At 39.0% G+C, this 18,315-nt stretch overlaps 2 protein-coding genes across 7 annotated transcripts in view; one reads left to right on the top strand and one right to left on the bottom strand.

Annotated features, from left to right (window-relative positions):
- The window catches only part of LOC148425554 (sodium-dependent neutral amino acid transporter B(0)AT1-like), a 42,963-nt gene that overhangs the window by 2,220 nt on the left and 22,428 nt on the right, over positions 1-18,315 (bottom strand). For 2 of the 3 annotated variants that reach the window (XM_088411582.1, XM_088411583.1), the window contains 5 exons: positions 1,993-2,133; positions 1,783-1,920; positions 1,529-1,710; positions 559-669; positions 252-364 (listed from right to left, as the gene is read on the bottom strand). In XM_088411582.1, the coding sequence (XP_088267708.1) occupies positions 252-364; positions 559-669; positions 1,529-1,710; positions 1,783-1,920; positions 1,993-2,133 (685 nt within the window). Of the gene's footprint in view, positions 1-251; positions 365-558; positions 670-1,528; positions 1,711-1,782; positions 1,921-1,992; positions 2,134-3,621; positions 3,839-18,315 lie in introns of those variants that run through there. The other variant, XM_088411584.1, reaches the window with a different exon arrangement.
- The window catches only part of LOC148425552 (FH1/FH2 domain-containing protein 3-like), an 85,094-nt gene continuing 73,843 nt past the window's right edge, over positions 7,065-18,315 (top strand). For all 4 annotated transcript variants that reach the window (XM_088411579.1, XM_088411581.1, XM_088411580.1 and 1 more), the window contains exons 1-2: positions 7,065-7,229; positions 13,983-14,089. In XM_088411579.1, coding sequence (XP_088267705.1) covers positions 7,065-7,229; positions 13,983-14,089 — 272 coding nt within the window. The remainder of the gene's footprint in view (positions 7,230-13,982; positions 14,090-18,315) is intronic.

Raw genomic sequence — 18,315 nt, 5'->3', positions numbered from 1 at the left:
CAGTGTTGCTCAAGTTGAGGATGAAAGCCAAACATACTACGCATACATGACATACTTGTAATTCAAGTTAAGGAATGGAAATCAATCTTTCATATTATGCCATCCTTGTTTACATAGATGTAGCACAACATTTCTGTTGGCCTTGAAAGATGAGTGAAAATGCTAAAAATCGTCTGGTACCCTAGGGGTTGCCTTTTCCGATAATGCTTTGCACTGAAAGAGTTAAAATCTGTAAAATGCCAAAAACTTACTGTACTGAGTTGTAACTGGAGAAGGATATGAGGCCCCCGAAAGCTAGAGAGAAGGAGTAGAAGACCTGAGCGCCTGCGTTCATCCATGTTGAAGGGTTAGCCAGCTCTGTCAGCTGCAGATTGGGAGTAATTCATCATGACTTTATGCTTATACAAGAAATAAAAAAAAAAAAAAAATGTTGTGTATGAACAAATAGATATCAGTTGGAAGCATGCAATAGGCGTAATAATTGAGAACCAAATGCATCATAAAGACCAAGCAAGGTAGCTAATCATGTCAGTATGTTTTGAAACATGACAAACTTACATCAGGTGTAAATAGAAATTTGAGTCCAGTCAAAGATCCCTTCAGTGTCAGTCCTCTGATCAGAAAAATGGTCAGCACTACGTATGGAAGAGTTGACGTCACATATACAGCCTGTCAAGAAAAGTAATGACCATCAACAATTTTTCATAAAAGTATGTGATTGTGAGTGTGAATCGTTGTGTTTCTCTGTGTGCCCTGCGATTGGCTGACAACCAGTCCTGGGTGTCCCCTGCCTACTGCCTGAAGACGGCTGGTTAAGGCTCCAGCAAGCCAGCGACCTTAATGAGGATAAATGGCTAATGAGAATGGATGGATGCCGCTATATTTTGTCTCAAATGAGACATATTGTGGAACTTGTCTTTAAAACATGCATGTGACAGCTTATTTGTCAGGACCATTTAAATGATGTATATGGGCAATATTCATTTTTAGTGGCTTTCATCACAACTTCCACTAAAAACTGACTTGTAACCAAACTATATCTTCTCTGTATCCCCTGTGTTTCTGGGCCAATGATAATAATGGATTTTGTTTCCATGATGGCCAGGTGTGTAGCTGGAGCGTCGCAACTTCATTTAGAGGCAATTTGTTACTTTTTTAAGCATGTATTTTTTTCAAAATGTTTGATTTTACTTAGAGTTGAAAGAAATTATTGAGTATTGTTTGCATTCAGCAAATACCTTGCAGAAAAACGAAGATGGAACGAAGGAGTTTCTGTATGAAATTCACTGACAAACACGATATACATTACGATGTAATATTTATATTTAAACAATTTGAGTTATTCATTTTTAGTTTCTTCATAACATTTTCGTTTTAGTTATTTTTTGTGGGTTTTTTGTAGCTTTCTTTATTTATACAGGCAGACTTTATTAAAAAACACACACGCATACACTTGGGGCAAGCAACAATATTTATATCAGCATATCGATTTGTCATTATTTGTTCCCTTTAGAAAGAAAGTATGTACCTTGCCCGTTGTCTCAATACCACGAACGATGCAGATGTAGAGCACAGCCCAGGCACAAATGTGACTTAACAACGTCCACCATTGTATGCCGCCATTATCCACAATACTTGTAGTTGTGTTTAAAGTCTCCCTGTACCAGAAATAGTCCACTGGGGAGCTCCTTGTACACTCAGAGACCAGACCTGAAATCATGTTGTTGTTGATGGTTTTTTTTACTTTGTACTTAAAAATGAGTTAATTCAGGGTAAGCATACCTGTTAAATTGCCATTCATTGGACAGTAGCTCCATGGCAAAGGGTCTTGAAAGGAATTGAAAAAATACCAAAGAATCCAGGCAATAATGGTGTTGTAATAAAGGCTTATGGTCAGAGAGACACACATGGAGGCGATACCTGCAAATTAATTGAAGAAAAATGTTTAGGCTCCTTCTAGAGCTCCTACTAAAATCTTTGAATGATGCTCACCAATCCCGGTCAAGTAAGGATGAATGGAGGACCACACGCCCAAACTGCCAGCCCTCAAACGTTGACCGATGGCAAACTCCAGATGCAGCAGAGGGATTCCCTCAAGAACCAAAAGGATCAGAAAAGGGATCATAAATGCCCCTGCATGAAAAACATTGCAAAATTGTTATCTTTATGTACATCCTGTCATATAGATAATGGTTTGGAGCGACTCATGCATGCAAGATCAAAGCAGACAGCTGATGCAGCCTGTTTTGCAACCCCTAAAGCACGTGCACATTTACAAGAAAGCCAGCCTTTGTACACAATATAAAAAGGCCTTATCTTCCAGTGAATATTGCTGGATCAGCAGCTTTAACACCTTGAAAAATAATTTCTGAAAAATACAATTGCCTACCCATGGTTTTTTGTTAATGCAAATAAGTTGGGAAAAAATGGATACTGTATTTAATAGACATGTATTTTATCTCTCAGGCAAGGATGGCATTGAAATAATTCGAACGGCCTGTCATTGTTCCTGAGAGGGATTTGGTTGACTGCCGTCGTTAGAATATACAACGCAATATAATGAGGTAAAATGTAAAACTCTGTGACTACTGCGTATGCTGTCAACTGAAAACAACATTACATAACAAATGTATTACATAGATGTGCAAAAGTTAATTGTGGCTCGTTAAAGAGCAGGATGGTGATAACCTTTGTTCATCTGTAGAACCCAAATTTACCCAAATGACGCATCTTGGTAAGATATAAAATAAATCAAATACAGGGCGGCACAGTAGAAGACTGGTTAGCACGTCAGCCTCACAGTTCATAGGTCCCGGGTTCAATTCCAGCTTTAGTCTTCCTGTGTGAAGGAACGAGGATAAGCAGCTACGCATGGATGGATAAATGAATATAGACATAATTACAGACAAAATATTAACTTTTAACTGCTGAAAATGGCTGATTGTCTCTTTTATAGCAAGAAGGTTGAAAGTTGCAAAACAGACAGCTCAGTGTCCAAATCTAAAGACTTTTGGCCAGGCAAAAATTAAATGTAACTTATGACATATCACATTTTTTAAAATATAGAACCATTCATGTACATGACAATACAATAAAAATGCAGTCTACTTAAAATCATTTACATTAGTGTGTACTTGCCAAAGATCCATTTGTATGACATGCTTTCTGTTCTATAATAATATTATTATATATAACAATATTATTCCAAATCTGTCAGACAACTATCTCCTGAGAAAATCCCAGATACCTTCCCTCACAAATTCGTACGAAAATCGTCTGCTATTTTTCATAATTACTTTCATCTTGACAGAGGGAGATACACCGTTTTGCCAAATCTAGGCAATCTTCCATATTTTTTCACTACAGACAAAAGAACCTTGCAACTGGCAAACAAGAAGATATGTGTGAGATCGTCAAATTTCTATACCCCCCCCAATTCAAATGAATTGGTTATGGTTCACATTAAAGATCTGAGAAACTCCAAGATTAATCGCAGTCTCATCTTTTACATCACAGGAAAAATGACATTTCCTCAATGTAGAGTTTCATATCCACTATACGCCTCAGCCATATTACAAAGAATTCAGCGCATACAGTTGTGAAACATAATTCCTCACTCACCCCCTCCATGACTCTGACACAAATAAGGGAAGCGCCAGACATTTCCCAGTCCCACACAGAAGCCCACACAGGTCAGCATATACTGCGCTTTGTTCTCCCATTTGGGCCTGTCTCCTGCCTCATCCTGCTCCAGCTTGTCTAGCTGCTGGTGCGACAGTATCCTGTCGTCCAGGCCCGGGTTGGGGACCTTGAGCTTCATGGTCTGTCAATAACGCAAAGCTATGGCTGCGCACCGTTCAGTCCTAGGATGTAAATGATGGACTATATAGCCGTGGATCCCTGTTACATATTGACAGAGAGCATGAAGCTGGAGGTGTGACGCCTTTTGAAACCCACACATGAAACTTAAGTAGTCTCTTATCTGGCAGCGACGGGTCATTGCTCTTGTAAACGTTATGGGGAAACATTCTGTTTTATTAGTGTTTACTGACTGTACTGGGTGGCCTTCAAGGTTTTGGTAATCACCGTCTCAGCACAACTGGCCACTGTTTTTATGTACAGCATACAGCATAAACCAGTATTACCCGGCAAGTGTATAAGTGAGTGGAGCTGGAGACGAATAAAATCTGTCTCTCGGTCCATCTACCTGTCAATCTGTCTGTTTTTCTATTTATGTCGGTGTCTGTGTACAGTTGTGCTCATAAGTTTACAAACCCTGGCAGAATGTATGAATTATCGGCCATTTTTCCGAGATTATAAATGATAACGCATAAAAATTTCTTTCACTCATGGTTAGTGCTTGGGTGAAGCCATTTATTATCAAACAAATGTATTTATCTTTTTAAATCATAATGACAACAGAAAGTACACAAATGAATCCAGAGTTTACATACCCTTGAGATTTTGAATGGCCACTAAAGGTAACCATCCACACCTGTGATCTGTCTGCTTGTAATCAGTGTGTGTATAAATGTTCAATGAGTTTCTGAGCTCCTGACAGACCCTTGCACTGACATCTCTGGATTCGGAGTCATGGGGAAAGCAAAAGAATTCTCAAAAGATCTGCGAGAAAAGGTCATTGAACTGTATAAAACAGGAAAGGGATGTAAGAAGATACCGAAGGAACTGAGAATGCCAATCAGCAGTGTTCAACCTCTAATTAAGAAGTGGAAGATGCGAGATTCTGTTGAGACCAAACCTCGATCAGGTCGACCAACAAACATTTCTGCCACAACAGCCAGGAAAATTGTTCGAGACGCAAAGAAAAACCCACAGATAACTTCAGCTGAAATACAGGACTCTCTGAAAAAAAGTGGTGTGGATGTTTCAAGATGCACGATAAGGAGGCACTTCAAGAAAAATGGGCTGCATGGTCGAGTTGCCAGAAGAAAGCCATGACTACGCCAATGCCACAAAAAAATCACGCATACAATATACCAAACAGCACAGAGACACGCCTCAAAACTCCAGGAAACAAAATCCTTTGGAGTGATGAGACCAAAATTGAACTTTTTGGCCACAGCCATAAACTTTACATTTGGAGAGGAGTCAACAATGATGAAAGGTACAGCATTCCTACTGTGAAACATGGAGGTGGATCACTGATGTTTTGGGGATATATGAGCTACAAAGGCACGGGAAACTTGGTCAAAATCGATGGCAAGATGAATGCAGCATGTTATCAAAAAATACTACAGGAAAATTTGCACTCATCAGCCCGGAAGCTGCGCATGGGATGTACTTGGATATTCCAACATGACAAATGATCCAAAACACAAAGCCAAGTTAACCTGTCATTGACTGTGGCAGAAGAAATTGAAGGTTCTGGAGTGGCCATCTCAGTCTCCTGACCTCAATATCATTGAGCTACTCTGGGGAGATCTCAACTGTGCAGTTCATGTAAGACAGCCCAAGAATGTACAGGAACTGGAGGCCTTTTGCCAAGAAGAATGGGCAGCTTTACCATCAGAGAAAAGAAAAAGAGCCTCATTCACAACTACCACAAAAGACTCCAAGCTGTCATTGATGTGAAAGGGCGCAATACACGGTATTAAAAACTGGGGCATGTCATTTTTTGATCAGGGTCATTTGTGTAGTTTCTGTTTTCATTATGATTTAAAAAGACTAAACTGGGTTGTTTGATTATAAATGGCTTCACTCAAGCACTAACCATGAGTGAAAGAATCGTTTTTGTGTTATCATTTATATTCTCTCAAAAAATGGCCAGGAATTCATCAATTCTGCCAGAGTATGTAAACCTATGAACAGAACTGTATGCTTTTTTTTTTTTTTTTTAATGCAAGGCTATCCTTCACTTTGGATGTCAAAAAGGTTTTGTGGCTCCCGGTATACCGGTATAGTATTTATTTTTTTTCTTTGGAAGACAGTCAAAATATCTGAGTATGTATGGACAAACCCTTGGTAAAACAATGAAAGTGCACATCACAAACAAGGAAACACTGGCATGGGAGCCATACTGCACCCACATTTTATGAGGCATTATTTATACAATCTACACAATAGCTCTGTGGATGTGTGCCCAAGGAGATGAAGAATCTACTCGGGGTATACTGTACGGTTACTTGCCCTCTGGTTCCAAAATGGCCTTCAACTTGACTTCAGGCATTAATTCATTGCGTAGGTGTTTCCTTGCACAATGATTGAACAAGAAGTCAACATTTTATATATTACCCACTGTGATACTTATTGACTGTATCTAACAAAGGCAAATGTGAGAAGCATTACATCAACCAATGACTAACAGGTTTTCGAAAACATAAAAGTGTTCTTTATAGTGTGGATACTTTTTTAAATGGTAAGTTTGAGTGGCGTTTAAATAGTTTGATCTCATAAATTCCCGTTTTTTCCATTTTAACCTCACGTCGACTTTTTATACATCATGTCCAGCCTGCTCGCTGTTATTTTACAGGCTATCTAAACTTGATCCTAAAGTAAATTTAAAATTAAATTTAGAAAAGAAATGACATTCTTGTTAGACACGTCAATCAGACGTATGAACGCCCCATAAAATAAAACCTCTCAATACATGATGCAGAGCAATCTTTAGTAATACGTTTGTATTATAGATTAATACAATGTATTATAGATCTAGGCCCCTTGAGGGCGCCATCATGCCCGTAATATGAGCCGTGTGCGGTTCTGCTTGCAGTTTGTGCTTGGCGCATCGCCCTCTCAGAGCAAAGACCGAGAAGTGAGATCCCCAGTTCAGTGCTTCAGCACCACAATGCTCCTGGATACCGCATAAGCGACAGACATTGAAAACGAGACAGAGATACGGCCCGGATTTTGACTTCCCGGCACCGGCTGCGTCAACTGTCCCGTCCCGGCTTGCTGCATGGTGGAGCTGCTGGTGGGTGCCCCGCATGGAGAAGCTCCGATTCGGATAAGAAGAGACAGCTGCGGAGGAACCTGCGCCGGAGGCTCTGTCGGGAGGATTCGGCTGTTTTGACCTCCCTCAGCCGGACTTGCATGGAGGACATGCCATGGCTACGTTTGCGTGCAGGGTGCAGTTCTTAGATGACACGGATCCATTCAATAGCACCAACTTCCCGGAGCCCAGCAGACCTCCAGTATACACATTCAGGGAAGATATTCCTCTCATCAATCAGATAGCTGGAGTGCACAGGCTGTTAAGAGCCCCGCACAAGGTATGCATAGTGGACATGCTGCTTAATGCTTAACCTGCTCCATCACACATGCGCATTAATAATTACACTCCTGGGTTGCTACCAACACATATATCATGGATGGACCATTGAGTAAGCGCACTTTCTGATGCGGGATGCTGACATGCACGTTAACACTAAAATGGCATATGCCCCTTCAATTATATTATGGCTGTGCAGCTGTGTGTTTGATTTTAATGCAAGGTAAAGATGCATGGAGACATTTTAGCAGAGGGCAGGAATCATCTGCTCATGTTTACTTTAACCACATTAATCCCCCAATTTGACCTGATTCATTGAAAAGGCATCATGCCGATGAGCATTCATTGTCCCATTGTTGTATGGGTTATTTTAATTCAAAGGATTATTTTAAGTACATGCAACACTGTGGACTATTGGTTAGCAAGTCTGCCTCACTGTTTAGAGTTACAGGACTGGGTGGAGTTTAAATGTTTTCCTTGCACTTGCATGAGTTTCCTCCTAGAATCCCTAAAATATGTATCTTGAGAGACTAAATTTTCCAAACGTGTGTTTGGTGAGTGTAACAAGTTGTTTGTCAATATTTGTCCTGTGATTGGCTGGTGACCTGTCCATGGTGTACCCCATCCATCACTTGAAAACAATAGATGGGCTACTGTTTATTTTCGGGACACTTTAAAATGAAAAATTAGCAGTGCTCTGAATAGGCTGTAAGTGTATTCCCTCATGTGCATTACATTACCAAAATTAAAGGAATTATTTTTAAGCAGTAAAAGGTAGATTTTTTTTCTGTAATTAATTTGATAAATAAAATGTTCTTCGCGTATCATTAATACATTTAAAAACACATTTGCTTCTGGCTGTCCACTCAAAATGGAATCACCTTTGCACAGGGCTCAAGTAGCAACTAATCATGGCTCACGTGTTTTCTTGTTTTACTGATGTAATGTTCGCAAACTGAGCTGTCATTTTCAGTTGACAGGAAGTGTCAAAATGTCTTTTTCAAGGTATTGATAGCACATGAAAAATAACTTGCCTAATTATTGACCAAATAATAACTCATCCACCACCACTGATCATAGATGTCATTTTTCTCCCATTTTTACTGGACAGGCAATTAATATACCCTGCATAACATATAAGAAATGTATTTTGTATTACATTGAGAGGAAGTACACACGTACAACTGAAATACAGTCATATTATTGCTTAAGTAGCACACTTTGAGGTAAATCAGGCTTTTTAAATGCTGGCAGGTCTGTGTTGACTCCGGTTTAACTCAATGCCTGCTGGTCCAGTAAAAATTGATCTTTGACAGCTATAGTGAGTTAAAGTTCTGCTTGTACTCTGTCTACTGCCCAAAGTCAGCTGGTATGGACTCCAGCATGACTGCAACCCTAGTGACGATGAGTGGCTAAGAAAATGCATGAATGGATTGAAGTACTAGAGTGATTGATTTACTTAAGTACTAAGGTAATCAATTACTTTGGTCCTCAATTATTGAAGGAATTGAATACTTTAGCTACTCAAATTCTAAAGTAATCAATTACTTTAGATCACAGGTGTCAAGTCCCAGTCGTCGCGGGCCAGAGAAGTTCCTCTCCCCAGAACACCCAATTCAAATGATTAGCTCATCAGCAAGCTCTGCAGGAACTTGAAAATGCCCCTTATCATTTCAATCAGGTGTGTTTGAGAGGGAAGCAGCCAAACACTTGAAAAAAATAAAATAAGTAGTTTGGATTGAATGTTTAAGTACTTGAAAAACTTTAAAAAAAATGTGTCTTTAGGATTGAAAGATTTACGAGTCTGGGGTTTTATATAAATGGTACTGGTCTAGCAAACAATTGCTGATGATACCAAAGTTTTAATTTGGGGAGAAAAGGCAATACTAAAGTCATGTGACAGCTTCACCTGTTCCATTTTAGATTTTAATTTTGAGACTTCCTGTATTTATTCATTATTATTTTTACTAAGTACTCCTAAGTGCTTCTTAATAATGTTTTGTCATGAATGGCTAAGTGCATATTTGGTGCCAAACCCAATGGACTTGTTCCAGATATACCATTATCAATACAAATCAATAGAACAACAGTCTTTCTAATGTTTTTCTCTTACCCTTTTTTGGTTCGTACAAGCGAGTGACTTGGTGGCCTTGAGTCTGGTTCGCATAGTGCGTCCAAGTAAGTGGAAAATATTGCTCAGTCATAGAGGATGGACTTTCACTTCTCACCGATTTCATTCTGGACACGTTGTTTTCCTGCATTTTTCTTCCACTAGAAATTATAGAGTCCCATAATGAGAAGTTATGTGAAATGTTGTAAAATACAGGTTCCTCCTCAGTGCCTGTCAAAGGGCCTTCAAATACTTTTACACATTGTTATGCACATTTGCGGTGGTGCTGGTCTCTGCAGTTTGGACGATCATTTCTCAGCGCAGGAATCACACATATTACTTCAATGGTCATGATCGCGGTTGTAATTTGTCATAAATATGCTTTTTCAAGCAATTTTTCTTAAGTCACATGAGCGAAAGAAAAGAAACGGAAAGTATGGAAAGCTTGCTGAAATGGACGTGTTTTGAAAGTGCATATTATACAGATACTGTATATCATGCATTGGAGAGAGATAGCGAAGTTCAATTTTAAATTGCATAGTGTTTATTTTTAGTTTTTCTTCCTTAACTGCCTGCCTGGTCAGTGGACCACAGTATGGTGGTTGAAGGGAGAGGCTAAGGCTCAGTGTGAGAGCACACAACTTGTGGTTCCCTCTCTGGACGTGGTCACAACATAGGGCCACCATGGGTTCATATCCTGGGTGGGGGACGAATAAGAAAAACCTCTGCCGTTGATGTGATTGCATTGCTCTTGGATTTATTCACCTTTACTTTTGTCGACGCAAGAAAGGTGTAGAATCTCATGCAAAGGCTGATTACTTGAGGTTAAAAGAGAGCAACACTATAGAGCTAGTACTGGCATTTATGCTAAAGTTAGCATTATGTGCTTTATGTACAAGCCCATTTTAAGAATAACTGGTAAATCTGAGCATGATTTGCACATATGCATCATTTATTTAGTAACTCTTGTCATTGTCACTAAAATACACACCCTTTGGAGGAGGCCTAGCGCAAAACAAGACAAACAAAGCACAGTTATTCTGCATTGTGTTCCACAATGAGAATGTGTAGGGTAGATACAAGGAGTACCCATTTGAACTGTTTAATATTGAGTTTGTGATCTTGATCTGATGTCATTGGCTCAAATTACATAATATTTTCAATAGACTAAACAGTTTTGATATTTATTGTCTACACCTTTGTAGCAGCAATTTCTGTAGACTAATCAGTACTTTAAATCAGTAAACAGTACATAGCAATATGTCCCAACATTCTTTGAGCCAAGGCCCTTATTTTACATGGGAAAAATCTCGTTGCGCAACACTAAACATAAAAACTCTGAAGCAATAATAATCTTGTCTCATTGTACACACAAACTAATTTAATGTGAAATCTGAGACCAACAGGTGGATAACCAGATTAATTTTAACATATGCACTTTAGTGGAAGAACATTTTGTTTTTTTGGCATAGATAGATGCACAAGGATAGTAAATGCATAATAAAGTTCCACGTATGCATCAGATAACGACTTAAAATAACACATTCTTCACCAGCGATGCTACAGTTACAATCATCATACCCTTGTCAACCTAAGTTAAGCATTCATCTTAGTAACTAAAGTCATCGTTCACCATTTACCGTTTAACTATTTTCAGGTTTGGATATGTATCGTTTTTCATGAGGAAGAGGCTTTGCTGTCTATTTAGGAATTTTGCTGAATCATATAAGTTTAACCCTTGTGTGCTACTTTGTCCAGTCCTTTGATCTTTCCAACAAAGGTTTTTTTTTTTTTTCACATCAATGGGAAAAGAGGGAAAGAAGACACTAGGGACCTGAAATTTCACCCAGATGGTTACAGCATGTCAAAATTCAACATGGCATGACCACTTAGTTATCAAGGTACCAGGAGAGTGCCTAAAATACTGTGAGAATGAGCCAAAAATGGTCAAAATACGGGCACAAGGGTTAAAATACATGGTACGCTATATCCATCCATCGTGATTTTATATTATATTCACTAGAATCACAGGTAAAATTGAGCCAATCCAAGTTAAACCTCGGCAAGGGAAGGAGGTATCTGTTGAAAAAATTGCATACTCATGCCATAGCAAAAACTATAGCAAAAAAATAGCATTTGTTGCCAGGGAAACACTTCAGTTAGGCAAATGTATTTTTTTCCCAGCTGCTTGGGGCAGGGCTCAACCTCTATCCCTGTCGAAGGGCGGGGCTTTGGTTAACTGTATAGCAAAAGTATTTTCCACTTTTTGGTTTCTGATTTTCATATCCTACGGTGTTTTCCTCATGACACGTTTTCATGTGATTGTCACTCACATTTGCGTTAAAGGCAAGTTAGTCTCTTGGCATAAATAAATGGTCAGCCCAACTTTGGTGTGTATGTTTGGTTGTCCTAGTCTGTAATTTGTAGTCTGGGGAAGCGTTCTCAGGCCGCATCTGTCTTTGTTCGCTATAGCTGGCCTCACTTGCCTTCTTTGTATCTGCCTCTTTCAATTACCCTCTTCACCTTGGCATCGGAACTGCAATAAAATACGATTGTCACCTCCTCAGACGTAATCGGATTCAAGTACGGTGTATATGTTTACTCTGTCTTCGTGCGGTCCTTTAAAACATCCTTCATTAATGTATTTATTCATGTATTTTCAAGGACGCTCTTCTTAAAATGCCAGCAACAACTGAAGTAATTGATTAGATAATTAAGTATTAAATTTATTAATTAATCTAGGTACTTAAGTACTATAATCACAATTACCATCGGTACTAAGGTTCTAAAGTTATCGACTAGATACTAAAATAAATGATGAGCTGATTGATTAGTCCCAGCCCTTTTTAGACCTTCCTTTAACCAAACACTTTTTTTTTGAATAATAGTAGATTGAATGTCTGAACATAAACACATGTATTTTCAAATTAAATGTTTTCATCAATTGTACTGCTCATGCTTATCTTGTAATGAGCAGTCATCAACTTTCGTTTGTTGCAGTTTGTGGTTCTGTGGTTATCACACTGCAGTTGCACTCAGTGGTTCCCTTTTGTGGTCGCACAATGCAAAATTAACTTTTCTCTAGAGCGGTGTAAATCCTGTGTGTCATATTTCTGTCCAGAGGTGGATTAGACTCATTGGTGGTAATTTCACAGTCAAGCGCAGGCTGGCAGATCTGAGAGAAGGAGGGCTGTGGTACTGTGGGTGTGGCCACTAACCCCAGTCCAACTGAGCACAACAATTCACCAGTTCACCAAAATCATGTTAGGTTATCCGTCTATCCTGCACCTGCCTGTGCATGTGGTTTGAGGTAGAATTGTGGATTGATTTTCTGCCGCTAAATTGTCACATTTCCAAGACCACTACTTCAGCTGCGCGGGTATGGCTAGCTTGGCTGAGACCGGTCTTCCAAATTGGCAGTTGAGGTTTGTCTAGGAACAAAAATTAGGATCTGTCGGCATTTGCTTTCAGCTAGAGTCAAAATAGAGCCCTAGAGGTTAATTTAGAAGTCACCATATTTGTCATACTTGGACACTACAATCAACTGATGAAAACCTCTAAAGGTCTGACTAATGACATTTGTGCAAACCCGTTTTATCTGACAGTTTATCAAACAAAGAAAGACGAGAGATAAGAGACACCACACTGCAAAGCTGCTCCCAAATTTGTCATTGTTAGGTGCCGACAGGAGCTGATAAGAGGACTCTCTTGACATCGACGGGAGCCCAGACACACCAAATGGTTTTCATTGCGCACACATGATCAGTGCACCTTGAGGACAGACGCTACACTGCTGACAAGAAGAGGTCAATGACATAATTCAAAGCAGGAGGAGGAGGATATACAAGTGAATGAAGAACCAGATACAAAATATTTAGAACTATCATCAGCAGCCTCAATAGAGACAGCAGACACACCACTTGCATGTGCTCTGCATTTAAAGCATTAGGTTGTGGCTATTTCAAAATATGTCACATCATCAAATTCGATGAAAGATTATAGAACCGTACATCTGTAAATGACCGACAAGAGACATTTGCAAGTAGTCTTTGGCTTGCGTGTTGTGATGTGATTTTATGGTTACAAACTGTGTACAATGAGTTACTGGCATGTAGCAACAATTAGAAGAAGTGAAATATGCTGTCATGCGACACAAAAGGGCACTCTCATTTACGGACATGCTGTTTTCTATTAATGCTTTGTGTATTTTTTTCACACCAATGCTTGATGTTATTATATTTTAACTGGTGTCTTTACAATTTTGTCAACTCAAAAGTAAATTGAGGAGCCCCTTTTATAAAAAAAAAATATATATATATATATATATATATATATATATATATATATATATATATATATGCAGAATTACTTTTAACTCGTTCAAAGCCATGCGTGTATTAACATGTTTTTTTTTTTTTTGTAATCCAACTTTAAGTGCCATCCACGAGTTATGGTTTTAAAATAATTTGCTGCCATGAGACATCAATAACATAAAACTAGGAGGGCCAGGAGTTAAAGACAATCCAATCTTTCTGAAAAACAACACATTTTCAAAGCACTGGAAAAAAAAATGCATGAATTACCATTCACAGCTTTGACATGATATCAATCTTTTATTTATTTATCTATTTTTGTCCACTGCAGCCTGATGACTGTGCACTTCAGCTGTCTCATAATGGAAGCTATCTGGACCTTGAGTCAACGCTGGCAGAGCAAAAAGATGAACTGGAGGGATTTCAAGAGGAAGGAGGGTAAGATCATTACCTTTGTCTGTGTGTGTGTGTTTTCTCTTTCTCTCTCATTGTGGTGCTCTGATGTGGTTTTTATGCAGTAGTGTCTTTACAGTGTTATGCAATTTATTCAAAGCAAGAAATAACCCTTCTCATGAAGTCCACCGGATTGATCTCGCCTACCCAAACCTGGCTTTAGGGCTAGTGTGGCAAAGAGCTAAAGGGCTTGACTTCACCTTTCCAAATGTCTGACAGCAGATTTTTTCATTGGTAAATAGTTTCAAATCGCATGTATTCGCCTCAGTATCTGGAAGCAAAACTTGTTTTGAATCATTAAACATCCAGCTATTTTTATACTGTACATCCTGTTCAGAGTTTTTAGAGAGTTGATCAATAAATCAATACTGTAAAGTACAGTATGTGCAATTGAAGCTCTTATGCCCAACACATCATTTTTCACTAAGCACTGAAACACTTTCCTCTTTAGAAACAATTTTGCTTATGCAAAGTTTGTTGAATTCATGAAATAGCCATTAACTGTAAAGGCAAATAATTATTAATTATAAAGTATTTGGGGGCTTTTTTGTCATATTTATCTATTTTTTTTTAATCATGCTACTTTGTCAATTTATTGTTGCTGACAAATCATAAATACATTCAGAAGGACATTTTGTTTTTCACATGGGGCTAGATTAAGGTGACCACACACCCCAATTTTTCATTTTTCAGCATTTTTCCTCCGTTTGCATTTTTTGTAGCTGTTTTGTTTATTTATTTTTTGCATGTGTTTTTGTTGTAAATCTGCTTGATATTTGTGATCGCTTCTTTTTTTTCTGCCTTTTCCGAACGTGTTTGCATTTTTTTGTTTGTAGTTGTTTTTTTGCTTGTTTGCCTCATTCCTTGTTTGTAGCACGGTGCTTCAGCAGTGTATTTGCCCCGTCGGCCACCATGAAGCTCAGTTGTGAATTAATTGTACGATATGAAGGAAATGAGTGAATTATAAGGCGTTTCCAAACTTTTGACCCATACTTAAATACAAAACAATAAAACAATCATCCTGGTAATTAAATGTGTGCCTAAGAAAATGAGTTCATCGTGTGCTGTCCGTAACTTTGAAATGTCATAATTACAGTAACTATTTCTAAGAAAAACACTGCTAGGCCATACGGTAAATATAAAATACAAATAAAACAAACAAAAAACAAAACAAAAACAAAAAAAACGAAGTATGGTGCTAACCGAGCATACATCCTTGTACTGCCTGACAGCGTATTATTATACGTAACCTCGAAATGTCACATGACGGGAACCGTCACAAACTGCGAGCGTCTGGTATGAGATTCACTCAATGGTATGTTTGTGTACTACTTCTTTATCAGGGTAAAGAAACAAGACAAGTTAAGAGTTTCCCCGACCTACACAAGTCCACGTCCAATAAAATGCTTGGCCACAGGTCAACAGTGATGTCATTTCTACCACTTAAGAGGTGTAGACATGCTTCATGAGTAATTGCCCTCATCACAATTCAGTTACCTCAGTGTTCTCATTAAAAGTGACTCCACCACACAACTCCCAGCAGCTAATATGTTTTGTCTTGACATACTTTCGAGACCTGGATCAAGAATAGAAAGGTTGGAAATTGTGTTTGTGTTTTGTTTTTTTTTTAATTCTCTTTTTGGCCAGATTCTTTATTGACTCCATATGTCGTATGTACTTTGGATTGTGTTGACGAATCCACTCATACAGAGAATCGCGATCCAAAGGTTGGCATGCGCTTTCCTGGTCGGCTGGACCACAAACATGCATGGGATTTATTTATCTAAGGTGGAATTCTCATGCTGCTCTCCAGACGAATGTCTTTCCCCAATTTCAAGTCAAGTGAAATGGTTAGGGGCTTATGGGAAGCCGGTGAGAGCTGTGAGGTTAAAGTGGTCCGCGCCGTTCCTCCTCACTGATGTAGCCTGCCAAGGCGCAGCTTTTGCCAGCTGGCACGGGCTGGCATGGATGTGTGTCATTAAACCCACACTGTGTTGTCTGAGGAGGCTGGGGTTGGTAAGGGGAGTGGGGCGAATGGAGCCAGCCAATTATTTTGTAAAAATAGGGCAGTAGACCTCCTGGCTTTTTATGGCAATGATATGTGCAAGGGAACACCACCCTCCATGGATTCTGTTGTTGATTTGGTGACTGTTACTTCTGATGAGGCCTTTTGCTTTTTACAAGTCTAATATATAAAAAGAAATGGACTCCAAAGTACTTAAAATGTTCATCGCATTTCTTCGCCAAGTCATACACGGTGACCTTGGTATAGCACCACTGCAACTAACAAGCAAAGATAACGAGCATTTTTTTTTTTTTTTAACAGCCTGTAAGACTTTGGCTCATTGGCCATTAAATGCAACTGTAATTGATATTAATGACAGGTTACATTCCAGGGGCGCCTCTCATACCTTGGGTGTTCACAATCAGATTAAAGTATGGTCCTCTGACAGAGCCAGTAGATATCCATATCACAAGAGCTTACAGGCCATAATCATTTCCACACCGCCGCATGAAGCTTAACTATTGAAGATACAGTGCCTCTTTAAGTTATAAATGGACCGTATAGTCCAGGCATGCGCCCAGACACATGTGCACAGCTTTAGGTAGTCAGAGTGGCATTTAGGGATCTTGCTCTGATGCTTTCATTGAGTCCCTTTCATAGCGCCCTTCAATCTTGGTGGACTGCCACGACAGTGTGTGACAATGTTTAAGGCTCAAATGATCTTTGTTGGGACTTACATTATCATGAAGTCATCTATAAAAGTCTGCTTTGATGTTTTACAGAATACAAATTGTCAGTTGTAAAAGGCCTTTAGAAGATGTTTCTTGAAGGACTTTTAACAGTCGGTTTGTGAGCGCTTACACTCCAATCCCTTCGATGGATGATCAGAATTTTTTTCAAATCAAACTTTTCTCTTTGTGAAGGCCGCACTTTTTATTGTCACGTGCTTTCAACTCTCTTAAGACTGCTTTTCATTTTCTCCTGACCTACTTGGACATTGTAGATGGACTCAAGTGTGCATTAGATTTCATTTGAAGGAGGAGAATGAATATACTCTCGTGAAACTTAAACATCAAGGGGGAATAAAAAACCACTTGGCTGCTTTGCGTGCAGAGCAGTTAAAGGGTATCATTAACAGCTCGGTGCAGTGTAGACATTGTTTTTGTGTGTGTGTGCGTGAGTGTGCGTGTGTGTGTGTTCAAAAATATGCATGCTCGGTGAATGGTTTAAGAGGCATCATCAAATGTGTAAACTGTTCCTCGACCTGATTCTTACCCCCTGTATTCCTGGTAAGTCATTATTAGGGATGACATGCTACGAGAACTGTTCTTTTACAGTATATACAAACTTTGCTTTAAAGGGACGGTGTGTAAGATTTAGACAATTTTTCATTAAAAAGGAGAAAATTAAATGATTGTAAATTTCAAAAACTCGCAAATGAATGTGTTCTTAATGACCATCAGTATGTTTTGAATATAATCATAGGTCTAGGTGTCATTAAATTATGTTACATGCGGGGTGCCACTTCTCCGGAGGCGGCCATTTTTGTTATAGCTATGGACGAATGCAGCACCTGGAGCACCCCCTGCTGTCCGAAACGAAAAATAGTCTAAAGCTTAAACGCTTTAATAAACGCTTTTAGACGCTTTAATAAACTTCTTAGGTGCCTACAGTTTGCTGTATGTGTTTCAATAAATGTAACAAGGGATGTCCTGAAATTAAATGTTCGGCTGAAACCAAAGAAAAGGAATGCTTGGTCCAAAACCAAAACATCCATCCAATCATTCGTCTGTCCGTCCGTCCATCCATTTTCTTTAGACAAGGATCTCTGGCTTGCTGATGCCTATCAGAGTCATTTTCGGGCAGTAGGCGGGGGACACTCGGGCTGGTTGCTAGCCAATCGCGGGGCACACAGAGACAAACAACCCTTCACACTCACAATCACACCTAAGGGCATACAGTATTTGGAGTGTCCAATACATCTATAATCTAAAATCTAGAATAAATAAATAAAGACAGACGTGTCATCTTGTTTTGTATTGTAAACAAAAGTGATTAGATGGGCCATTTATTGTAATTTCATCGTCAACATTCTTCTTGATATTTGTCAGCATTTATAGATTGATAGGAAGCCCACATTGTTTAGACGTTTTACATTATTAACATTTTATGCATTGACAAGAGATGGTTTTTTTTTGTTTGTTTT

This window comes from Hippichthys cyanospilos, chromosome 3 (genome assembly GCF_059441005.1).
Source record: "Hippichthys cyanospilos isolate Australia breed blue-spotted pipefish chromosome 3, RoL_Hcya_1.0, whole genome shotgun sequence".
In the NCBI taxonomy this organism is placed as follows: Eukaryota; Metazoa; Chordata; class Actinopteri; order Syngnathiformes; family Syngnathidae; genus Hippichthys; species Hippichthys cyanospilos.
Note: the sequence above shows the minus strand (reverse complement) of the source record. Positions and strands in the feature narration are given on the sequence as shown.